The 26,737-nt window shown below is 42.1% G+C and overlaps 1 protein-coding gene across 2 annotated transcripts in view; it reads left to right on the top strand.

Moving 5' to 3' along the window:
• Positions 1–26,737, top strand: part of ADAL (adenosine deaminase like) — a 48,333-nt gene that overhangs the window by 20,463 nt on the left and 1,133 nt on the right. For both annotated transcript variants that reach the window (XM_030190403.1, XM_030190404.1), the window contains exons 4-9: positions 3,197–3,284; positions 3,390–3,471; positions 8,204–8,330; positions 15,286–15,366; positions 16,636–16,774; positions 21,857–21,957. In XM_030190403.1, the coding sequence (XP_030046263.1) occupies positions 3,197–3,284; positions 3,390–3,471; positions 8,204–8,330; positions 15,286–15,366; positions 16,636–16,774; positions 21,857–21,957 (618 nt within the window). The remainder of the gene's footprint in view (positions 1–3,196; positions 3,285–3,389; positions 3,472–8,203; positions 8,331–15,285; positions 15,367–16,635; positions 16,775–21,856; positions 21,958–26,737) is intronic.

A 26,737-nucleotide genomic window follows, 5' to 3' on the forward strand; every position in this document is an offset into this window, starting at 1 on the left:
GGAAAAGAAACAGAACAGAGCCTGCGTCTCCACAGAAGCAAACAGGTTTAGGCTCAGAAGTTAATGCTGCAGCCATACTGGAAGAAATCCGGTGTCTTAAAGAACTTATGTGTGAAACAAAAGGTGATGTAACTGAAATCAAAGAAGATATTTCTATAAATTGGAATTACTAAGGTTCAACAACAGAATTAAAATTCTTGAAAATAAAGCCACAGTTACTGATGAAAATATTAAACTACTCCAGCGCCAATGCAAAAAGATCTCAATACTGGAAAGAGAATTAGAGGATAGCAATAATTGTGCTCGAAGGAATAATGTCAGACTACTTGGTTTACCTGAGACAACAGAAGGACCGAACATGATATCATTTCTGGAAAAATTCATACCAGAAAGGAGCCGCGCAGTTGTTTCAGAAAGACGTGCCGGTATCGCCCGGGGCGGTTCAACACAGCCTTTCAGCGTCCTCATTTTGGGCAGTGTTCTTCCTTTCACAACAAGAAGCGTCTGGCTGGACCCCCCTCTCGTCAGGAGGCTCCTTCTCGGGCCTCCCAATGATGGGGGCGCAGGTCCACTCGGGAGGATAGCAGATCGGTGGTTGGCTTTCTCTGTTTCATCCAGAGTGGGCCAGAATTACTTCTGATCAGTGGGTCCTCGATGTGGTGCGAAAAGGTTACAAGCTAGAATTCTCTCCCGTCACAGACCTTTTTCTGGAGTCCCGCTGTGTATCGCGGGCCAAGATGACAGCGGTTCTGCAGTGTTTGCGAGACCTCCTAAGATAGGGCCTGTTCCTCCTCTGGAAAGGTGCACAGGTCGGTACTCCATCTTCTTTGTGGTTCCAACAAAGGGAGGGGCTTTTCGGCCTATTCTCGATCTCAGAAAAGTAAACTAGTTTTTGCGGGTTCGTCACTTCCGCATGGAGACATTAAGGGCAGTTATTGCTGCTGTTCAATCAAGTGAGTTTTTGACTGCTCTCGATTAGAGGGAAGCTTACCTGCACGTTCCCATTTGGCAGCCCCATCAGAGGTTTCTCAGATTTGCGGTGCTGGGTCAGCACTTTCAGTTTCGGGCCCTTCCTTTCGGAATGGCCGCTGCCCCATGCACTTTTTCCAAGGTCGTGGTGGTGGGGGCGTTCCTGCAGAAGGAGGGGATTTGAGTGCATCCATATCTCGACAACTGGCTGATTCAGGCGACAGCAGAGGAGAGTCAAGTGGTCACTGACCGAGTGATTGCGGTGTTGCCAATCCTTAGGTTGGGTGGTCAATATGGACGAGTCATCTGGTTCCTACTCAGAGTCTGAAGTATCTTGGAGTGCAATTCGATACGAAGCGGGGGAAGGTGTTTCTCCCCGAGGGGCGAAGGATCAAATTGCTTTCTCAGGTATGGACCTTATTGAGTCGTCGCGCTCCCTGAGTGTGGGACTATGTTCAGAATTTCCTTTTGAGCAGATGGTCGCCGACGTCGCTAGATTATCAACGACGCCTTCCTTGGTCGAGCCGGGCCAGGGACAGTCTCGCGTGGTGGTTCTGGTCAGCCAATTTGCAGAAGGGTGTTTCTCTGGCATCTCACAATTGGATGGTAGTCGTGATGGATGCCAGCCTTGCGGGCTGGGGAGCCCATTGTCTTCATCGAGTAGCCCAGGGATCGTGGGCCCCTCTCGAAGTGACTTGGCCGATAAATCGTCTGGAGTTGCAAGCAGTCATGAATGTGCTGCGGAGTTTTCAGGACCTTCTGCAGGGGCAAGCGGTTCATGTATTCTCGGACAACACCACGATGGTGGCCTACATCAATCGGCAGGGGGGCACTCACAGTCTTCCCTTGGCAGTGGAAGCGTCTCGTCTTCTAGTAAGGGCGGAAGCGCATGTTCAGAGTCTGTCGGCAGCGCACATTGCGGGTCAAGACAATGTTCAAGTGGATTTTCTCAGCAGGTGGAAATAGAGATAAACAAACTAAAGGCAGTGATGTCAGATGGCCAGCTCCTTCCTCAGTTAGTATTTCATTCGTAAGCATTTGTGAAGGCCAAAAATATGAAACCAATAACAACCAGAAACCATCCTCACTATGAAAAACAGAGAACCAAATAAGAACTTCGAAATAACTGCAACTTGATCCAGAAATCGGAATCCTTTCCGTGTCTTTTGCAGAGTCTGAACTCTGGACTCCAAGTAAACTTGCCAAAGTAAAAGCATCAGTTCCCCAAAACAACACGGAAAAATGCTGGTCATGTAATAAAGATAAAGGAACTCTTAAACATATTATCTGCTCCTGTACTTTCATACAAGAATATTGGAGATCAATATGGAATACCATATCATCTACATTGAAGATCCCAGAGTCCTTTTCATATGAAATAGCCATATTAGGATCATTAGCTATACATTGCCCATTGGACAAATATCAGCCACAACTTTTTGATATAGTTCTCCAAACAGCCTTAAGAATACATTTCTTCTGCTGGAAAGACTTATCTAAGTTTTCTGTTTCAAGATTACCGCATCAGTGGGCTGGGTTGGCATTGCTGCGCGGCTTTGTAAATAGGGGGGTTAATGTGGTGTAGTTGGATCCCATGTGCTCTGTAAAATTATCCATTAAACCTGACAGTTCATGATTTGCAAACACAACAGAAGGCAGCGGGGGGGAGGAATGACCACAACACACATGAATCAGGATGATAAGTCCAAGACCTTTATCAATGTGGTAGTTAACAAATGCAAAACAGGCAACTGCGATGGAGCCAACACTGGCTGTGTTTTGGCAGTAAAGCCTTCCTCGGGGGTCCTCTTGTGAACCAAGGTCGTAATTGGTAACTAGGTCAGTGTCTAACTGGTCTAAAAGAACCGCACACTTATGCAGTTAAGTTTTTTTATTTTGTGTACCTTCCATTTTCTAATTAGAGGTCTTCTGTGCTCCTCTTCTTGACCTTTTTCTCTGTTTCGTGAATGCCAGCTCTTTGCCTTTATTTTCTCAGACACTTTTTAGGAGAACCATATCAATTTCCTTAGCCTTCCTCAGGCTAAGGAAATTGATGTGCTAAGCCAGAACGCAGCATCAAACAAACAGTTCATGATTTGTTTCATGAAGTTCAGCGCAGCTGTCAACACAAACTGATCTCCAGTCACTGTAAGAGACAGTCAGTGTAGCACACATTCCATATTTTTTTGTTGATAAGGCGCTGGTGTTTTGGTTTGGTTTTTTTCAGGTAACCAAAGATGTCATTAAGGAATTTGCTGCTGATGGTGTCAAGTACTTGGAGTTAAGGAGCACCCCTAGGGAGGAGAAAGCAACAGGTACACCATACAGGGATTTTTCATGAACACATTATATTAAAGAGCTGCTTCAGCCAAATCCAGTTGGTGCATATAAATGTCTTTATCTGCTGCTCTGCCTTCCAGGTATGACTAAAAGGAAGTATGTGGAAGCTGTGCTCGAAGGTATAAAGACATGCAAAGAAGAGGGATTGGATATAGATGTAAGGTATGAAGAATAAGCAGAGTATACTATACACCGAATATGTGAATGTTTTATTTTCTGCCTAGCTGGCAGTGTACATGGTGCCTGTGGAAGCCCGAGGTAGGTACAAGTACAGACTGACAGCCATACCAGGAAACAGTTCAGCTGGTTGATTGTGGCCATTCAGGCTGAATAAAACTGTCAGCCAATAAATATCTTGGTCCATCAGCTTTGCATTGGTTTGTAAAACTGTCAGCAAAACATTTCCTGGATGGTCTAAAGTGGTGTGAGCGAAACACTAGCACAAATGCATGGTGCTGTCTACCCAGTAATGCCTGTGGCTTTTAAGTAGTAGCATGTTTTGTTTGGAATGCTTTATTTGGATTTAGCTCAAACCTCTTTCAGTAAGGAGATTGATTAGCGCCTTTTAGTGGTACAATCAAAGCTGTTTATTATATGCAGGTAATATCTCTGTATCTAGTGGGCTCACAAGTGTTGAACCTGGGGCAATGGAAGGTTAAGTGACTTGCCCAGAGTCACAAGGAGCTGCAGTGGAAATTGAACCTAGCTTCCCGGGTTCTCAACCCAATGCCCTATCCACTAGGCTACTTGTACAGATATTTCCCTGTCCTCGGAGGGTTTACAATCTAATTTTGTACCTGAGGCAGTGGAGGGTTGAGTGACTTGGCCAAGATCACTTCACTAGTGAAACTATTGGGAAGCAGAGCTTTTGCAGTTACTATGCATTAATTTTGCCAATTAATGCAGTGCCTGTAAACTCTTATACTGTTGAGGATCAGTTGTACTAGGAAAAGAGGAAATGGTAGAATTAAAATGCAAAATGTTTTAAAATTAGTTATTAAAGACTCATTAGATTGGTAAAATATATGGAGTTAAAGTATAAGAGTTTACAGGCACTGCATTAATTGGCAAAATTAATGCATAGTAACTGCAAAAGCTCTGCTTCCCAATAGTTTTACATGCAATTAATGCAATGAAAAAATAAAATTAACATGCATTAACTTCATCCCAGATAACATGATCCAGTTGGCAATACCCATTCAGGTGGCATTAACATGGCAGATAATGTGGTTAAGCTAATGCACAATAGTTACTTCTGCATTAATTGTAAGGTGCTGTCCCTGTCCATTTTCTGCCCCATATTGTGCTACAAGTATTAATTGTTAAGGTGCTGTGTTAACCATTAGTATTGCTGAGTTACCAGCTAATGCAGGTGAGTAAGTACTGGAGTGGAGGAGTGGCCTAGTTAGAGCACCAGCCTTGACATCCAGAGTTGCCCGGTTCAAATCCCACTGCCGCTCCTTGTGATCTTGGGCAGGTCACTTAACCCTCCATTACCTCAGGTACAAAATTAGATTGTGAGCCCTCCAGGGACAGGGAAATACCCAGTGTATCTGAATGTAACTCACCTTGAGTTACTACAGAAAAAGATGTGAGCAAAATCTAAATAAATAAAATTAAGTGGGCCCCCTGGTGCTGCCCAGGAGTTAAATGCATCACACAGCAGCACTGTAACTGATCTTCAGATAGTGCTATGGTCTTATATATAAAATTCTGAATACTAATTAACAGTGTAGATTCTGTGATCATCCCTTCATGCATGTACTTTTTTTTTTCTTGGATATCTGATGCACTTTCAGTGAATAGAATATCCAGAAATATTCATCTCAGCACCTGGATCTTGCTTCCCTTCCTGCTTGCTTTCTCTCTCCTCTCCCCTTTTCTTGCATCTTGAGAGACCTGCACTTCATCTGTGTTAAAACCAGGGCTGTGGAGTCTTGAGTTGGAGTCAGAAGTCATTTTGCATGGAGTTGGAGTTGGTAAAAATGTACCAAGTCTGGCTCCAGCTTCAAAATAAAAACTTTCATTATAATATATGGTAAATGTTTGTCCTGGATCTAAAGTACTGGTAAATAGATCCAGAACAAAAAAAAATGTAAAGCCTAATATCAGTAGGAGTCAGAGCTGGAGTTGGACTGTAGAAAAAGAGGAGTCTGAGTCCATGGTTTGGTGTGCAGACTTCACAGCCCTGATTAAAACAAACTGAGCAAAAACCGGAGTTCATTTTTACATTGGTCGGTGAATTAAATACTATAGTAACATTAAAAAAGTTCCTCCTGATGTGAGTATGCACCAGGCCTAGTGCACATTCTACCTGGGTTTTTGCCGGCATTTTTAAATGCTGAAGAATTTAGCATATCACTAGCTTACTGAATCCTGTGTAGGCACATTTTCTAACGTGTGAGTTAAAGAAAATCCAGACTTCCTTTCCCTACCTATTTTTATCTTCCAAGTACCTTCTGAGGATAATTTGATAAGAGAGCGCCTAGTGAAAGCATCTGTTTTAGGTCAATTTTATAAAGGCAAGTAGGCACCTACTTATTTTTATAAAATACTAGCATAAGTGTCAGAAATTGCACCTATATTGCGGGTGTAAATGTCAACACCCCAATAATTGTGTGCATAGATTAGCATTTATTATTTAGATTTTGCTCACCTTTTTCAGTAGTAGCTCAAGGTGAGACATTCAGGTACACTGGATATTTCTCTGTCCCAGGAGGGCTCACAATCTTAAGTTTGTACCTGAGGCAATGGGTTAAGTGACTTGCCCAAGATCACAAGGAGCAGCAGTGGGGTTTTAACTGGCCACCTCTGGATTAAAAGACCAGTGCTCTAACCACTAGGCCACTCCTCCACTATACACTTTCTGCATCCATGTTCCTCCCACACTCTTTCCCTATAGATGCCTTCCAGCAAACTATATGCTGTCATGTGAAAACATTCACTTTTACTGTGTACAAGAGGCTGTTTGTGTGAAAATTTCTTAAAAATTATCCCTTGTGTGTGATTCATGCTGTATATTTAAATATATCCCTTGTCTTTCTGTGTCACTTATGTGTAGCACCCTACATATTGCCGGTTCTCTCAGGAGCTCCTAAACTAGAATGTGCCCTATGAGCCCCCCCCCCCCCCCCGCACCTACAGCACCACATCTACCGTAGGGGAGACAGTGGACAGGGGCAATTTTTTTTTATACCTTGCCTCCCTTGCACAACCCTCTGGATGGTCCTGGGTGCTTCTGTAAATTAATAGTAACATAGTAGATGACGGCAGAAAAAGACCTGCACGGTCCATCCAGTCTGCCCAAGAAGATAAACTCATATGTGTTACTTTTTGTGTATACCTTACCTTGATTTGTATCTGCCATTTTCAGGGCACAGACCTTAGAAGTCTGCCCAGCACTAGCCCTGCCTCCCACCACCGGCTCTGCCACCCAATCTTGGTTAAGCTTCTGAGGATCCATTCCTTCTGAACAGGATTCCTTTATGTTTATCCCACGCATGTTTTAATACTGCTTGTAGCATTCCATGTGCTGGACCTGAACCAAAATACTGCTAAGTGATTTTCTGAGTATATTTTATTTTATTCTAACTTCTCAACATTTTGGCTGTAGGTTCAGATACCTGATATTCTCTCTAATTTAATGCTTATTGCCTACTTAATTTGTCCTGTGAATCCTCTTTCTTTTCTGCTTAGCTCAGATAGAGGATAGGCTTTTCTAACTGCTTCAAATATTTGAAAGGTATTAATCCGCAAACGAATCTTTTCCGGAGATGGGAAGGCGGTAGAACGAGAGGACATGAAATGAGATTGAAGGGGGGCAGACTCAGGAAAGATGTCAGGAAGTATTTCTTCACGGAGAGGGTGGTAAACGCTTGGAATGCCCTCCCGCGGGAGGTGGTGGACATGAAAACGGTAACGGAATTCAAACATGCGTGGGATAGGCATAAAGGAATCCTGTGCAGAAGGAATGGATCCACAGAAGCTTAGCTGAAATTGGGTGGCGGGGGGAAGAGGGGTTGGTGGTTGAGAGGCTAGGATAGGGGAGGGCAGACTTATATGGGGTCTGTGCCAGAGCCGGTGTTGGGAGGCGGGAAATACTGCTGGACAGACTTATACGGTCTGTGCCCTGAAAAAGTCAGGTACAAATCAAGGTAAGGTATACACATATGAGTTTATCGTGGGCAGACTAGATGGACCGTGCAGGTCTTTTTCTGCCGTCATCTACTATGTTACTATGTAACTGCTTCTGGTCCTGTTGCATTCTAACTTTGTGAATCTGTATTGTGGTTATAAAGCTGCATTTTACATTGATGAAACTGCTATAATTATTGGGAATATTTAGATTTATTTACTAAAGGAAAGTTATATTCTAGGGGAATTTGAAAGTTAAATCAACTGAAAATTCTTTGATCAGACTATACCACTTCTGGTCATACCTAGAGAACTTTTCTTGATACAACACTTGGCTGACTCACTGTGAGGACATCACTGCACAGCAGGAGGCGGGTTGGGCTCTGAATAGAGAGACACAGACCACTTTGTAGCATTCCATGTGCTGGACCTGAACCAAAATACTGCTAAGTGATTTCTGAGTATATTTTATTCTAACTTCTCAACTTTTTGGCTGTAGGTTCAGATACCTGATATTCTCTCTAATTTAATGCTTATTGCCTAATTAATTTGTCCTGTAAACCCTCTTTCTTTCCTGCCTAGCTCTGATGCTTCTGGTCCTGCAGCATTCTAACTTTGTGAATCTGTATTGTGGTTATATCTCCTCCATTATGTACACAGATCTCCAACAGAATGTTTGCTTAATTGTGAATTAAATTTTCTCACAAACTCCCCTCCTTTCATATGTGACGTTTTCATACACAACTCATCTTTATTTCAGATTCTTATTATCGATAGACAGACGAGGGGGTCCTGTGGTTGCCAAAGATACTGTTAAACTGGCGGAGGAATTCTTCCTTTCTCATGATGAGATGGTGCTTGGACTGGACCTCAGTGGAGATCCCACTGTAAGTTGATTTTATTTTCTTTGGGGAAGAGGAGTCCTTGTGTTTTAGCTTAAGAGCTTTTGTCTGTAGTAACTCATTCCACTCTGATTTAAGAGTGTGAAAACTTTTAAAATCAGCTTTTCCTGGGGAGATGCATTGCTTTTCTTAGCCTATAGTGAAGGAGAGCTGATAGTTTTCATGAACTTTATAACCTCTTTTATTTTGATTTTTTTTTTATTCTTAACCCAGCAGTTTTCTCTTGTATTTATTTTAGTATGAACAAATATTTAAGTAGAAAGAAATTCATGACTCTCTACAGAACACCAGACTATAGTAAGCAAATATTTGGTGTCCTCCTTTAACCATACGCAGCACTGTTTAGAGTAGCTGATTATCACTCCTTGATTTTTCTACAATATTGTAGTTTTTCACAACATTGTACAGTGGAATTTTAGAGTAGGTAAACAGCAGAAAAGCATAGAATAGGGCACAGTTCACTTTTAAATACAGGACATGGTACAAGAGAACCACGATGTAATGATCAGGAATGATTGAGTCTGATTTGAAGAGCTTAAGGCGTGAGTAGAGCAGTAAAAATAAAAGTCCCAAGTGTCAAAAAAAAACAGTAGAGAATGTAATACTTCACTTCCAGAAAATCTGGATACTCAAATCAATTGAATTGTAAAATTAAATATGTGAAAAATGATTATTCTTGGTTATCTAAGCCATGGCGCCCTCGCATCTAAGGCTTCCTGAGGCAACAAGAACTATAAGCCATCCATTTAAGGCTTTTTAGATGAGTAGAGCAGTGACAGGATGAAGAAGACAGTTCAATAGGTAAAATTATTCCATGTCCAGGTTTGGGGGATTTGAATATGTATCCAAAGATTGCAATGCTAGAACCAGCTTAATAACCCAGCAGTGGCTTGCAAAAGAGCTGGGTTCAATTCCCAGGTCTGAGTCCTGCTGCTCACCTGCATACCCCTGGCATTAGCCCTGTCCATCAGATGCTTTTGCTGTTTTAAATTATATATGAGGATTAGGCATAAATTCTCTTTTGAATAAATAACCAGTTTATACATGTATTAAGACCAGTGTGTGTTTTCTAGCAAAAAAGGTGCCGGTACTCAAGTGCCAGGCCACCCTTCAGGGATGGGGTGATCATTGAGGGACCCACCCCACAATAGCCAGGCCCCCTGCAACCAATCACAGAATCTATGACAAGGCAGAATTGGTGTGTAGAGACTGAGCTCTTTCATTAAAACTTTGGGACCATGGGCCAATTTTAGCAGACAATGAAAAAGGTACCCCCTCAAAAAAAGCCCTGATTAAGACAAGTTCCCAAACCTTTTTCCTATGTAACCTCACTTTAATATTTAAAAATTCACATGATTTCAGCTAATGAAAATAAAATAGCAAACCTCCACCCCCCTCCCCACCTCAAGACCAAAGTACACTCGCAGATGCCAGTACTCTGCATTGGGCTGTTATAACAGGAAGCCCACATGAGAGGAGAAAAGAAGGCAAGGCCTGTGAACATTTATTGGCTTGCAGGCCCCATGCTGACTACCATTATTGGGCATAGGTCACCATGACGGTCCAGAAGGAGAAGAAACAACCTATTTTGGTCTCCTAACTCCCATTTTGGGAACCATGTACTAAGAGTTTTAATTGAAGAGAGATCTGAATTATTTTTTTTAAATATTTTTAGTGACAATTGCAAAAGATATTAACAAAGTCTATATTTATGTGTACATGTGTGAGGGTATTTTTTTTTTTTCATCAATTTTTATTGTTGACTCGAACATAACCAATGCAATTGGTTCATCACAAAGAGTATTTGACCCTTCAAATAGAGCACAGAAACAGGAAATTATTAAACAGGCTGCCAACAATTATTTCTCATTTAACTCCCTTCACCCATGTCCCACCCCTAGGCTGAATAACTTCAAATCAACCATAATCATAGTAACAACCCCCACCTCCCTTAACCTCCCTTAACCCTCCTATCCTTCCCTTTCCCCCCCTTATCCCCAAATACTAGAACAACACAAACCACCCTCCAGGTCCTGAAAGGTATGGTTCCTTATGACCCCTCAAGACACCAGAACAGGGAAAGTCATAGCGACTCCCTTACCCTCTACCCCCCCCCCCCCCCCCCGGTACTTATGATTAATTAAGGATCCCATATGTAGTCGGTACTCATGTAGCAAGCCACTCATCTAGCCAATCCTCTCACATAAGTACATAAGTAATGCCATACTGGGAAAAGACCAAGGGTCCATCGAGCCCAGCATCCTGTCCATGACAGCGGCCAATCCAGGCCAAGGGCACCTGGCAAGCTTCCCAAACGTACAAACATTCTATACATGTTATTCCTGGAATTTTGGAGTTTTCCAAGTCCGTTTAGTAGCGGTTTATGGACTTGTCCTTTAGGAAACCGTCCAACCCCTTTTTAAACTCTGCTAAGCTAACCGCCTTCACCACTTTCTCCGGCAACGAATTCCAGAGTTTAATTACACGTTGGTTGAAGAAACATTTTCTCCGATTTGTTTTAAATTTACTACACTGTAGTTTCATCGCATGCCCCCTAGTCCTAGTATTTTTGGAAAGCGTGAACAGACGCTTCACATCCACCTGTTCCACTCATAAGTACATAAGTACATAAGTAGTGCCATACTGGGAAAGACCAAAGGTCCATCTAGCCCAGCATCCTGTCACCGACAGTGGCCAATCCAGGTCAAGGGCACCTGGCACGCTCCCCAAACGTAAAAACATTCCAGACAAGTTATACCTAAAAATGCGGAATTTTTCCAAGTCCATTTAATAGCGGTCTATGGACTTGTCCTTTAGGAATCTATCTAACCCCTTTTTAAACTCCGTCAAGCTAACCGCCCGTACCACGTTCTCCGGCAACGAATTCCAGAGTCTAATTACACGTTGGGTGAAGAAAAATTTTCTCCGATTCGTTTTAAATTTACCACACTGTAGCTTCAACTCATGCCCTCTAGTCCTAGTATTTTTGGATAGCGTGAACAGTCGCTTCACATCCACCCGATCCATTCCACTCATTATTTTATACACTTCTATCATATCTCCCCTCAGCCGTCTCTTCTCCACTCCACTCATTATTTTATATACCTCTATCATGTCTCCCCTCAGCCGTCTCTTCTCCAAGCTGTATAGCCCTAGCCTCCTTAGTCTTTCTTCATAGGGAAGTCGTCCCATCCCCGCTATCATTTTAGTCGCCCTTCACTGCACCTTTTCCAATTCTACTATATCTTTCTTGAGATGCGGCGACCAGAATTGAACACAATACTCAAGGTGCGGTCGCACCATGGAGCGATACAACGGCATTATAACATCCTCACACCTGTTTTCCATACCTTTCCTGATAATACCCAACATTCTATTCGCTTTCTTAGCCGCAGCAGCACACTGAGCAGAAGGTTTCAGTGTGTTATCGACGACGACACCCAGATCCCTTTCTTGGTCCGTAACTCCTAACGTGGAACCTTGCATGACGTAGCTATAATTTGGGTTCTTTTTTCCCACATGCATCACCTTGCACTTGCTCACATTAAACATCATCTGCCATTTAGCCGCCCAGTCTCCCAGTCTCGTAAGGTCCTCTTGTAATTTTTCACAATCCTGTCGCGATTTAACGACTTTGAATAACTTTGTGTCATCAGCAAATTTAATTACCTCGCTAGTTACTCCCATCTCTAAATCATTTATAAATATATTAAAAAGCAGCGGTCCTAGCACGGACCCCTGAGGAACCCCACTAACTACCCTTCTCCATTGTGAATACTGCCCATTTAACCCCACTCTCTGTTTCCTATCCTTCAACCAGTTTTTAATCCACAATAGGACATTTCCTCCTATCCCATGACCCTCCAATTTCCTCTGTAGCCTTTCATGAGGTACCTTGTCAAACGCCTTTTGAAAATCCAGATACACAATATCAACCGACTCCCCTTTGTCCACATGTTTGTTCACTCCTTCAAAGAATTGAAGTAAATTGGTCAGGCAAGATTTCCCCACACAAAAGCCATGCTGACTTGGTCTCAGTAATCCATGTCCTCGGATGTGCTCTGTAATTTTGTTTTTGATAATAGCCTCTACCATTTTCCCCGGCACCGACGTCAGACTCACCGGTCTATAATTTCCCGGATCTCCCCTGGAGCCTTTTTTAAAAATGGGCGTTACATTGGCCACCCTCCAATCTTCCGGTACCATGCTCGATTTTAAGGATAAGTTGCATATCACTAGCAGTAGCTCCGCAAGCTCGTTTTTCAGTTCTATCAGTACTCTAGGATGAATACCATCCGGTCCAGGAGATTTGCTACTCTTCAGTTTGCCGAACTGCCCCATTACGTCCTCCAGGTTTACCGTGAAGTCAGTAAGTTTCTCCGACTCGTCCGCTTGAAATACCATAGCGCCATGAAGGGTGGTAATCAGGCCCAAATCAGCAGCGTGATAGTCAGCGACAACAGTCCTCAGCTCCTGTGTCAGACAAATTACTTGCCAAAAACCGGAGGATAGCTATAAACCATAGCTACAGCAATACGAGCATTAAGATTCCAAAAATCTGCAGGTTTTCCCAATAAAGCCCCAACCAGCACATCCACAGTTTGTTTATTTATTTATTAGGATTTATTTACCGCCTTTTTGAAGGAATTCACTCAAGGAGGTGTACAGTAAGAATAGATCAAACATGAGCAATACGCAATTACAGCAGTAAAAATATTCAAATAAAAAAAGTATGGCATAGTATACTAACAATGTCAACACAATACGTAATAGAACATTTTAATTGATAGTGAAGGGTAAAGCAAAGATGGAGCATATAGATAAGAGAGTAAGAAGAGTTAAAGGTGATTTATTTAAAGAAAATTGCACATAAGGTCAGATGATATATCACCGTTTAGGACTTCCACCATTCCGCTCCGTGGAGCCCAGCAGTTGGAGAAAACTCTGGGCCTCTGCCACTGAAAGACAAAGTTTTGTTTCGCCTTGATTTGAGATGCGTAGTTTGGCAGGATATAAGAGAGCAAATTTGATCTTCCAATTATATAGCTGCGAGCAGATTGGCGAAAAATTCCTTCTTAGTGTAGCCACAGCCGAGGAATAGTCTTGAAAACACAGTATTTTTTGGCTCTCATAGCGTAACTCTTTACCACTTCGTATCGCTTGTAAAATTGCAGTTTTATGAGTGAAATTAAGGAGACGACATATCACTACTCTGGGCCTGGAGGACCCCTCTTGCCTGAGGCCTATCCGATGGGCCCGCTCCACCACCAGTGGCCCCGCCAAATCTGATAGAGATAATTGCTGCGGCAACCAGCGTTTCAAAAAGCCACGAAGATCCCTCTCGTCCACTGATTCTACCAGTCCCACAAACCGCAGGTTGTTTCTGCGAGATCTATTTTCCAAGTCTTCCAACTTGTCTTCGTAAGTATCCAACACTGTTTGCATACATAGTAACATAGTAAATGACATACAAGCCTGAACTTCTTCCACCTTTGCCATCTTGTCTTCCAGCTCTCCAGTGCGGCAGCGGTAGTTTGCTAATTCTGCAGCAATATGATCTAGATTACTTTGAAGTTGTTCTAACTTTGAATATATGGGGCTCAGCCGAGTGTCCAAAACATGCTCCATTGCTCCAATTACTTCCGTCGTTACCTCCACTACCTACGCGGAGCTGACAGTAGAGTTGGGTGGACTAGCAGGTGCAGCCATATTGTCCCCCTGTTATTTCTGTTTGTCTTTCTCTTTCCGGAGATTTTTAGTCACCATTAGTTGTTAATAATCGCCAAGTCCTTAATTCTCGCCCCTCAGAGACTCCTATAAATCAGTCCAAAATCTGAGGTTTGCTATGTAAAAATTAGAGGTTTTATGGAGAGGTGGCAGGAGCAGAAGAACTAACTGCTGCTCCTGATCATAGCGTCACGTGACCCCATGGGGGTATTTTTTTTAAACAAAAATATGAAGCCTGGAATGATTAATCAGGGGCACAGAGTGCTGGAGAGACATCATTCACAGGCTTTAGGAAATGTTTTTCACCTTGTTTGAGAGCAATACGTACTAGCTGGTTCAAGTGTACAAGATAGTGTGGTGCAAGCCTCTCAGCCAGGGACTGTTGTTTTACTGGGTGCATTGAGGAGAGAAAATAAAAAAAAAAAGGAACTGGTTTAGAGAGCTGATAAGTCCCCCTAGTACCGCACTTCCAGTTCAGCTGGAAATCTCAAAGAGCACAGGGAAGCTTCCAGGAATTAACACCTTTCTATACATCAAAAATACCTGAATATATTCACTAATTTGTTACAAAAATATTTTAGGAGCGTCATATAAGAGAGGCAAGTTCTACTTTCAGAGAAATGCTTTTGAGTTGAACTTCCAGTCATATGCTTCCAAGTGTAATCATCGGTCCTACCAAGAGCAGTGAAAATATTCCCAAGACAGTTAAAAGAAAAAAAAAATAATAACTTTTTTTTTTTTTTTAGTAAAGATCTTCTAAATAAGTATCATTGTATGTGTAACTCAGAAAATAAAATTCTTCTAAAGTGTTACTCCACTTTCAAACAAAGTAAATTAAACTTATCTTAAGCTGTAAGCAAAACGGTAAACGCCTCAGTAGTCTCCACCTTTTAACAACCAAAGATCACCAAGATCATCTAGGAAAATAACACAGTACTGTAATATTAATTTTTGGAACAACTAAGTGGTAACTGCTTTATTATGACTAAAGGATAAATGTGTATACATCTAATGAATGTATTGGCCAGTTTCTGGCATTGCCCACAGAAGACAGATGTCAGCCTAGCGCTAATGTATCTGATGTGAAAAAGACAGTATGTCTACACAGGATTCAGTAAACTAGTACTATGCTGATCTTAGAACTGGATAAATGTGATACCAAACTAAGGTCCTGTCAATAGCAAACATTTTTGTTGTAATTTTTCACTTTAAGGTAGGACACGGAAAAGATTTTCTGGAACCTCTCAATGAAGCCAGACGATCAGGACTGAAACTGGCGTTGCACATATCTGAGGTAACACCATGGCTCTGAGCCTGAACAAGTAGTGTAGTAACTGCAGGAGAGACCTTCAAATCAATGCACTTGTTTCTTAGACATTACATAAGGAAGAGAATGAATGGAAGATGATTTCTGGTTGAAAACTGGTAAGATTGTCAAAAGGGAAGCCAACAGTAAATCTGTCAAGAGAAATTTTATAGAAACTCCATGATCTGACATTTGTTCCGTAAAGGAACCACCTTCATGGATTTACTACTACTTAACATTTCAAGAGCTCTACTAGGGTTACGCAGCGCTGTACAGTTTAACAAAGAAGGACAGTCCCTGCTCAAAGGAGCTTACAATCTAAAGAACAAAATGTCAAGTTGGGGCAGTCTAGATTTCCTGAATAGAGGTATAGTGGTTAGGTGCCGAAGGCGACATTGAAGAGGTGGGCTTTGAGCAAGGATTTGAAGATGGGCAGGGAGGGGGCCTGGCGTATGGGCTCAGGGAGTTTATTCCAAGCATGGGGTGAGGCGAGGCAGATTTACTTTGTGTCTGGTCCTTTTAACAATCATGTAGTATTTCTCCTATACCAGGGAGGGGAGATGCTACTTGGGGCTTGTTTTGGAGAGAGGGGAGATGCATGTTGGGTGTGTGTTGCATATATGTGCCAGGTACTAAAGCGTAACTTGCACCTGTGATATAGGAAATAGACATTGTGATGGCTTTCTATTCCAGCTCGTAATACCCTAGAAAAATGTGTTTTTAGTTGAGTGGTGAAAATCTTATTTCTTCTCCCTGCCTTTTCTATATCCTTCCTCACAAACCAAGTGCTAGCCATAATGTGTACATGTCTAAAAATGTAATCAAAATTTCTTGACATCGATCCTGATGGGTTTGAAAGAAGGTATTGCCATCTGGCACACTATTTTCAGTATGGTGAGACCAATTCTCTAGCTTTAAACACATCCAAGAGCGGTATGAAAAAATATTTCTTTTAAGCAGCCAGACAGGTATGGCCAGGATTTCTGGGATCTGTATGAAACTTGAATAAATTAGTATTATTCCCTTTTATTGTTGATGTAACTTTTTTAGTACTGTTCTCTTTTCCTCCCTCTATCATGGTAAGCTGATTTTTAAACCGCTGAGGAGGCTTACCAAACAGCGGTACATCAAAAAATAAATAAACTTAAAACCCTCCCTAGGGTGGATGCTTGGAGGTAGTGGAGAAATGTAATTGGTCTGGTATTGAATATGATACACCAGTAGATTCCTTCCCTCTCTGTTCTATTTCATCCTTAGATCCCAAACCAAGAAGAAGAAACAAGACTTCTCCTTGGTCTTCCTCCAGACAGAATTGGACATGGCTCATTCCTCACTTCTAATGCAGGGGACTCATGTGACCTTGTACAGTTAGTAAGACAACATCACATACCTCTAGGTGAGAGAGAGACCTAAATTATTAAATAGCCTTGAACAATAGGTCTTTGGAGCAGAAGGATAAATAAGAGAAAGCAACTGACACTTTGAATAATCATTCCTGGCTTCACATTTTTATTAAACTACCAGGGCTTGGGTGCTTGTTTTTTTATGTGCCTTTTTGATTTAGCATCTTTTGCAATCTTAAGTAAACATATAGGACAAAAAAATAAACATCCGGATTTATTATTTCAGTTAAAACTTTTAATAATCTATAAACTGACCATGTATAGTAACATAGTAGATGATGGCAGATAAAACCTGAACAGTTCATCCAGTCTGCCCAACATTCACACTCTGTCAATAAAAAGAGAAACTATGCCGAAAACTCTTCTGTAATAAGGTATCTGATGGATGGCTAATGCTAGTGGGGTATAGAACCTTCCTTCTTGCTTCTGTTCTCCCCAGCCGCACAGAAAAGCTTCCAGTGCCTGTAACTGAAATGAACATTTGTAGGGGAGTCCTAGTTCTCAGCATTTTATGTTACTCTCTAACTGGGAGAGGATGTTTCCAAGATTGTCTGCTAAATATAGCACTTAAAGTGGGAATGGAGAGTTTACTTTTACTCACATTCATTTTGGCCTCAGAGGATAAATAGCAAAACAGAATCAAGCTTTGCCAAATAGCAACTGTTGTAAAATGATGTATTGATGAAAAAAAAATTATGCTCAAAGTGGTCTACCGGACCCAACCCGGCACAGCACTCCAGAGTCTCAAACTCACTTTGCCTGTCCCACAGTCAAACACAAACACAACACAGTCAGCCATAATATGTTATATTACATTACACCAAACTTCTATTCTGCAAATACCGTAATGGCTCTTTGTGGATTACACAAATTAAGAAGGCTTGATTAAAAATAAAAATTCAGGAATCGACAAATATACTAACAAATCACAGTTTACATTTCTAATAAAACACATTCATGAAATAAAAATGTTTTCCAGACTTTCCTAAATGCTATATAATCAGTAAGTAATCTGGAATGGCAATGAATTGCAAGCTCAGGCTGCTTGGTATTTAAGCGAAGAATTTAACATCTTACTTGGTATAACCTTTTTTTTACCGATGGAAAACACAAAAGCATCTAAGAGTACGGTGGTAAAGACCGTTTTGATGAACAATCCAATGGCACAAATATAGATGATAGTGAATTCTGGCTACCACTGAAAGCCAGTGCAGCTGTATAAAAAATGGAGTAGATAATCTGTGTATATATCAGCCGAGCCACTGTATTCTCTCTGACCTGTATCTGTTTAATCAATGATTTGGAACGTCCTATGTAAATAATATTACAATAGTCTGTCCCTGATAAAATTAAGGTTTGAACTAATAATGTAAAGTTCGCTAGTTCAAAATATTTACATATCGATCTCAGTTTTTAAGCATGAGAAAAGACATTTGCACTAGACATTTTACATGAGGTTTAAAAACAAAGGATTGTCCAACTCCACACCCAAATTCTTAGAAATAAACTCAAAAGTAAACTTTTCTGTATTAATAGAAAAACTCTGTGGAAACACTGTTTTGTCAAATGAGCCTATCCATAAAAACTTAGTTTTATCACAATTCAGCTTAAGCCAATGAGTTGAAATCCAGTCTTCAATCAGTTGCACACTTTAGTCCAGTCACCCTGGCTTGGGCTCCAACTTAGACTCAGCCTGAACCAAGCAAACTGCTGCATGTGCTCATTAACTTTCAATCCACAGCCCAGAGCTGATCCAGCTCCATTCCTTGGCACTGCTTGCAGCACTTCCCCCACTGATGCCACTCTTGCTGTGACCCTCGAAATGCAGCAGACCACTACTGGACTTTCCTGCCTCAGGGCCCCTCTCCTATGAGAACCCAATGCCCCAGCAAGCCCCAGATAAAATACCATTATTTTAAACCAAAGATTTAGATTTGGGCTAGCTGTAGGAAAAACAATTGTGAACATTTTTCTAAAGTTCTCCTTTTTTAAACAAAAATTATTCCATACCCACAAGTCAGTTAGCCAATACCATTCTACCTTGATGTGAAAAGATATCGGTTGTACACAGAAGGAGCCACAGAAACTGGGCAACCAAATGACAGATGATGTTTAATGTGAGCAAGTGCAAAGTGATGCATGTGGGAAAGAGGAACCTGAAATATAGCTATGTGGTGCAAGGTTCCGCATTAGGAGTCACCGATCAGGAAGAGGATTAAGGAATCTTCATTGACAATACTTTGAAACCCTCTGCTCAGTGTGCTGCGGTGGCAAAGAAAACAAATAGAATGTTAGGTATTATTAGGAAAGGAATGGAAAATAAAAACGATGTTATAATGCCTTTGTATCGCTCCATGGTGTAACTGCATCTTGAATACTGAGTGCAGTTCTGATAATGCATCTCAAAAAAAGATTAGTGGAATTAGAAAAGGTACAGAGAAGGGCAACGAAAATGATAAAGGGGATGGGATGACTTCCCTATGAAGAAAGGCTGAAACTGCTAGGGCTCTTCAGCTTGGAGAAAAGGCGGCTGAGGGGAGATATGATAGGGGTATATAAAATAATCAGTAGAATGGAACAGGTATACGTGAATCACTTGTTTACTCTTTCCAAAAATACTAGGACTAGGGGGCACGCAATGAAGCTACAAAATAGTACATTTAAAACGAATTGGAGAAAATATTTCTTCACTCAACATGTAATTATACTTTGGAATTTGTTGCCAAAGAATGTGGTAAAAGCAGTTAGTTTAGTGGGGTTTAAAAAGGTTTGGATAGCTTCCTAAAAGAAAAGTCCATAAGCCATTATTAAGAAAGATAAGCAGCATAAAATGTATTGTACTGTTTTGGGATCTTGCCAGGTACTTGTGACCTGGATTGGCTACTATTGGAAACTGGATACTGGACTTGATGGACCTTCAATCTGTCCCAGAATGGCAACACTTATGTACTTATTAATCTCCATTTTGCCCCAAAACACAGCCATCTAAACAAACCTTTTAGTTATCACTCGGCATTCTCAGAGTGAAATATTCTTCCTCGTGTAGGAATAACTGAGACAGAGCACTGCTGCACTTGTGCAGTTTTTCTCATATATGTGTAAGAGAGATCTCAACATGAAAAAGAAAAAAACAAAACAAAAAAAAACCTTGCACCTGGGAACAAAAAAGTAGATTCATAAATGCTTTACAACTTTATCAGAACAGACAATTACGTGAGTCACCTTCTATGCTATTAAAAGGCCACTGTTGCTTTTCCAGGCCAGGCTCATGGCATTTGTGTCTTAGGGGGCCCTTTTACTAAGCTGTGATAAGCATTAGCATGAACTTGCCGCAACTTAAAATAACTTACTGTGGGATGTGCTCAAGTATCCTGAGGTAACTTAAAATCAGCGTGTGCTAAAAACTATTTGAAATTTTTTGGTGGAGGGGTCGTGTCTGTGGGCATTCATATTTTTGGTGGAGGGGGTGTGTCTATGGGCAGAGAGTGGGCATTCACATTTTGGTGGAGGGAGCATGTTTGTGGGCAAAGAGTGGGCATTCCTGCGCTACTCAATACATCTGCATTACCACTCACTAACCAGTTAGCACAGGATTAGCATATGAGGTGTTGATAAGTGCACATGCACTAATTTTTTTTTAATGGCAAGATTAGTGCATGGCTATTAATAATTAAAAAAAAATTGAAAATCAGCCATTTCACTGCTGTGGTAAAAATGGCCTTAACGTGCAGGAAAAACCTGCACAAGTGTGTGCTAAGGCCTAGTTTTACTGTAGCTTAGTAAAAGGACGCCTTAGAAAACTCTTTGGCTTTTCATACATTGTCATATAAAACATACACAGAACTAAGCCCTTACATTTGTTCTTTCTCGTTATGCCTGACATATTAAAATTTGTATTTGACTATTGCAGGGCTTCTCAGATCTGTTCCGGGGACTCCAAAATCAGCTGAGGTTTCAGGATATATTCAGGCTTTAGTCCCCAGGATAGGTTTTGGAAGCCCTGATTTACTGTCTGCTTGCATGCAAATCTCGTAAATTGATAAATGTAAAGAACATATGTATCCTCGGTACTTGGCTAGTATAGGCACCACTATGTGCACTTCCAATCAAACATATAAACGGCAGGTGACCGACTCACCTGCAAATGCGCAGTAGAGTCGGAACGCTGAGAGTGTAGAAGTCCAAGCCCCGCCTCCACCAGCAGTACAGCCCAATAGGGAGGAGGGCTTGGACATGGGCATGGAAATCGGAGGAGGAGGGAGCAGGGAGGGAAGGAGGGGGCAGAACTGAGGGAAACAGATGCTGGGGGGGAGGGCAGGGTTGGTGGACAGGGGGAGGCCATAGGAAAACAAAAAACTAGCCCGTTGTTACGGGCTTAACCGCTAGTTCTGTGATATAATGTAACAGTTTCTCTGAAGGCTTTTTTTGGATACCTATCCCTTTCAGCTTAGTCCTATACCAGAAAGAGCATCTCAATATATATTAGTTGTAGCTATGGTTTTTCTATCTATTATGCTCTGTACAGAAGGCAAAAGCTTTGGAAGTGATCTAACAAACATCATGATTACAAAATTGCATATGATATTACACATTTCTGTTACAACTCAAGACTTAACCGGTATATAGTATAAATTTCTGAAACAAGAGTACCTTTAATAACTTGTTAAACTTGTAATGATAACTTTCATCTTAAGTCCCTAGGTAGTAAATACCACCATTTAGGTGCCTGATGTGGGAATGATGAAGTAAGCATAAGTTTGTACAATATTCTTTTCAGATTTAGTTAGTGACGATCTAGATAATGCCTGGAGGTAATAATTTGATTTCTGTTAGCAAAATCATTTAGATTTAATATGTAACAAGGAGCTCAGCCAGATAATATAAGAAATAACAAGTAACATAAGTTGAAAATAACCCAAGCTTCTATTACATGAAGAATGTATGTGCATATTTAAATAGCTTATTACCGACAGCTTGCAAGGATGCATCCTCTTATGAATCAGAGTGTGTAAAGCAGTACCTTTGCTGTCTCCTGTATCTTTAGCTTTAATGCACATTTTTCTTTTATTACTTAGAGCTGTGCTTGACATCCAATGTCAAAGGTCAGACGACCCCTTCCTACAGCCAGCATCACTTTGGCTACTGGTACACCATGGGCCATCCTGTCGTGCTTTGTGTAAGATGCTCTATAGTCCTTATTTTTTAATGGGGATATCTGCATTCATTGAAAACCGGATATATAGTCATGTGCATATGACATAAATAAGGAGGTATATCTAGGTTTTAACTTCAGTTATTTTAGAATAATTGTTATCCAAACTGATGATCAATATTTAACTGGGAGATTTTAGTTCTTTTCAACCAGGGGCGTATCTGGACTCCGGCGGTAGGGGGGGGCCAGAGCCAGAGGGAGGGCGCACATTTTAGCCCCCCCAACGATCCCGCCGCTGCCATTGCCAGAACCCCCCACCAATGACTCTCCACCCTCCCCTCCCCCCCCCCCCCGCTGCCAACCCTCCCTCGCTGCCGTTGCTTACCTGGAGGGGGACCCCACCCCCGCCAGCCGAGGTCCACTTGCCACCTTTAAAGATATTTCTTCAGCTGGCGGGGGACCCCAACCCCCACCAGCCGACCCGACGTCTTTAAAGTTCTTCTTCGGCCTCTGTGGCCGTGCTGTAGTTGATAGCTGTTCAATCCAGTTCGGAGTCTGACGTCCCAGCACGTTGTCCTGCACGTACAATGTGCTGGGACGTCAGACTCTGAACTGGATTGAACAGCTATCAACTACAGCACTGCCACGGAGGCCGAAGAAGAACTTTAAAGACGTCGGGTCGGTTGGCGGGGGTTGGGGTCCCCCGCCAGCTGAAGAAATATCTTTAAAAGTGGCAAGCGGACCTTGGCTGGCGGGGGGTGGGGTCCCCCGCCAGCAAAGGTAAACAACGGCAGCGGGGGAGGGTTGATGGCGGTAGGGGGGTCCAGGGCGAAATCTGCGGGGGCCCAGGCCCCTGTGGCCCCACGCAGATACGCCCCTGTTTTCAACACAGCGTACAAAAGTGCTGTAGCAGTAATTGAATTGGTCTGTCTATTTGATGAGCTTGAAACTTGGAGCAGGATCATCAGCGTCATCACGTTTATACAACTTATAGTTTTGAAAATGATTACACCTTGATGAAATTCTGGTAGTTTTCAATAAGGTAATGTTGGAAAATGCTAGAAAATCCATACATACATACATACAAGGCTGGCTCGAGGGATGGTGGCACCCTGATCCAACTTGGGGGGGGGGGGCCCATCCCAGCACCTCTTCCCCTTCCCCCACCCCCCCAAGGTCCAGCAGAGCAGGTTCACCCTCAGCTTCCCAGCTGAAATCCCCCCCACCCCCATGTCTCCATAGCCCCAAAGGGGCTATCTGTAGAAACATTGGTGGTCTAAAGGGTTCTTTGGGCAAGAGCAATGCCCAGTAGCTTCTGTTCAGTCTAGCATCTTCCACAAAATGTTGCCTTTAGTGGTAGTCTCGTGCAACTATACCTAGAGGTCATGTTTTCTTATACAGAAACATCATCCCTAGCAGTAGTTGTACCATTTTGTGAAAGGTGCTGGACTGACCAGGAGAGACTGGGCATCACTCCTGCCTGCAGAACTCCCAGACCACCAGTGCTTCTACAGGTAGGCCCTTTAGGGCTGTGGACACATGAAGGGATTGGGGGACTTCCACCTTGTGGAGATGTGGGGGTGGGTGCAGTAAGCTGCTTTGCTGGCCTGGGAGCATCGGGTTATGGCTTTGTGGCCCAATGCTCTCAGGCTGCTGGAATAATGCTGCCAGGGTGATGGCTTGCACGCAACATTATTCTTTTACCACGGGGGTTCAGCAACCTGCACTACTGAGATCCTATAGGTTCCCTGACTCCCAAGGTAAATCAAGATGCAAAAAAAGGCATCCAACTGGCAGATTACATTTAATGTGAACAAATGCAAAGTGATGCACATTGGAAAGAATAATCCAAATCATAGTTACCTGATGCTAGGATCCACCTTGGAGGTCAGCACTCAAGAAAAAGATCTAGGTGTCGTAGGTAATACACTGAAATCTTCTGTTCCGTGTATGGCGGCAGCCAACAAAGCAAACAGGATGCTAGGAATTATTAGGAAAGGGATAAATAAGATCAAAAATACTATAGTTCCTTTGTATCACTCCATGGTGCAACTGCATCTTGAGTATTGTGTTCAGTTCCAGTCGCCGTATCTCAAAAAAAGATATTGGAATTAGAAAAGGTTCAATGAAGAGCGACCAAAATGATAAGAGGGGATGGCATTCCTCTTGTACGAGGAAAGGCTAAAGAGGTTAGGGCTCTTCAGCTTGGAAAAGAGACGGTGAGGGGAGATATGATTGAGGTCTACAAAATCCTGAGTGGTGTAGAACAAGTAGAAGTAAATCGATTTTTTTACTCGTTCCAAAAGTACAAAGACTAGGGAACAGTCAAGGAAGTTACATGGAAATACTTTTAAAACAAATAGGAGGAAATACTTTTCACTCAATGAACAGGTAAGCTCTGGAACCCTTTGCCGGAGGATGTGGTAACAGCAGTTAGCGATCTGGGTTTAAAAAAGGTTTGGACAAATTCCTGGAGGAAAAGTCCATAAGCCTGCTATTGAGACAGACATGAGGCAGCAACTGCTTGCCCTGGGATTGGTAGCATGTAATGTAGCTACTAATTGGGTTTCTGCCAGGTACTTGTGACCTGGCTTGGCCACTGTTTGTAAAACAGGATACTGGGCCAGATGGACCATTAGTCTGACCCAGTATGGCTACTCTTATGTACCTTGCTAACCCCCCCCCCCCCCCAAAAAAAAAAAAAATATATATATATATCCAGATCACAGCAGCCACGTGGAAGTTAACTGATTACCACTTAATAGGCTGGTGCATGGTTAGCTTAGTGCAGTGGTTCCGAAACCTGGTGCCAGAGGCCCCTTGACGAGTCAGGTTTTTAGGATATCCACAATGAATATTTATGCATGCAGTGCATGCAAATCTCTCTCATGAATATTCATTGTGGATATCCTAAAACCTAACTGGCTGAGGGGCCCCCAGGATGAAGTTAGGACAGCCTTTTGCTGTCTTTGTAGTCGCTCCTTTCACCGTTGGAGGACTGAGAGGGAAGCTGTCAACGTTGGCTGCTGTTAAGATGGGTTGTTTTACCACAGAGTCCCATTTATTTTGGGAAGGAGAACCTCAGCTCAAAGAGCCTGAATTAACAGTAGCTCACCTTGATAACTCCCCCTCCCCCCGAGTGCCTTATAGCCAAGGAATGCCATTTCAATGGCTAGACAAGATGAAGGTTATAAAGTATTGCAACTACATAGGGTTTGTTGTTCTAATGGCTCATGAAGACACATCCCAGCCCTGGTTCTAACTCAGCTTGAAGCCCAAAGGAGCAGAAAGAAACAGCTGAGCCCAAAGAACAAACTTTTTGCCTGTGTGATATATGGATGTCAGCTTAGCACAGGGGTTTACTAAGCCGCTAGTGCTGACACAGCCCATTCACTTTGAATGGGCTGTGTCAGTAATGCTTCACGGCTTAGTAAACAGACCCCCAAGTATTTAAGTATATCTTTTTCCCTAGCCACATTCTTTAAAAATATTTAAATATATTTATAGTATAAATCAGTGGTTCCCATGCCTGGTCCTGAAGGTATCCCCCCACCGAGTCTGGTTTTCAGGATATCCGCAATGAATATTCATGAGAGAAATATACATACCAAGGAGGCAGGGCATGCAGATTTCTCTGATTATTCATTGTGGATATCTTGAAAACCTGACAGGCTGGGGTGCCAGTGCAACTACTCTGATCTTATTGGGTTTTATGGAACTAAGCCCTATAGAGATTGGAACATCTTTTTGAGCAATAGGTAACTAAACTTGTAGCAAGCAGTGTGTGTATATTTCTTGCATTGTGAATGCTTTAACACATTCATTTGTTAAAAAGCGAGAGTGTTCATTGTTGATGAGTCTTGGCTCTTTGCTTCCAGACTATGGTCTGCACCTGTGTGTGTTGTGTGCTATTCTGTATACAGTTAATGTTTGTTGCTGAAAAAGGATTGCAATTGATCCTGATCCGAGCTTTGTAACGGAAACATGGCCTTGGATGGGTCTTGGTTTTTATCCCTTTGTAGAATAAAGTTTAAATTTATCCTTTTCCTTTTATTTTTTTTAATTATAGGACACTCTGAAACCACCTAATGGATACGCATAGGATAAAAGTTGTGTTGTCAGTGTTGCTAACTAGATTAAGGTATTCACTGCTTGGCGCCTATCAAAATACCTGTCCCGCTCTTTAATTAGCAGTGATAAAACCTCTCTCAAGCACCAGCTATTATGTATTCTTTATGTACACTGCTGTACTGTAAATTCACCAATTGAGAATTCCTTAACAAAATTTTGGAAAGGGCCAGATGCACAAAACTTAACGAGCAAGTAGTAAACCATGGCATGCAGTAAAGGCTTCTGCGAGCCATTTTCCGATCACGGTAGCAGCTAACGAAAACGGAATGCAGATGATTCAAAGGCTATTACAATGAGCTGTACTACCGTTGCAAGGCTATTATAGTGAGATGCACTACGGTTTTCTGATCCCCTTACTGTGAAAAACCTACCGGGAGAGCTACACCTCTCGTTGGGGCAAATCAGAAGAAAAAAGAAATGTCGTCAGGGACGTCCTTCACTCAACCCCCCCCCCCCCCCCCCCTTTAAAAAGACGTTCTTTTTACAGGCTACAAGCTAATCTATAATTCAGAGGCAAGAGAATAAAAACTAACCTGACGATACAGAGGAGCCTGACAAGCGAGTTACTGGACACTGCCATGTCTGTCTCTGTCACGTGAACCTTCCAGCCCAGAAAAGCTGCTTTTTATTTTTTGTCAGCCTGGCACAAAGGCAAGCGATGCTTAAGCAGTTT

This window comes from Microcaecilia unicolor, chromosome 1, assembly GCF_901765095.1.
Source record: "Microcaecilia unicolor chromosome 1, aMicUni1.1, whole genome shotgun sequence".
Lineage (NCBI taxonomy): Eukaryota > Metazoa > Chordata > Amphibia > Gymnophiona > Siphonopidae > Microcaecilia > Microcaecilia unicolor.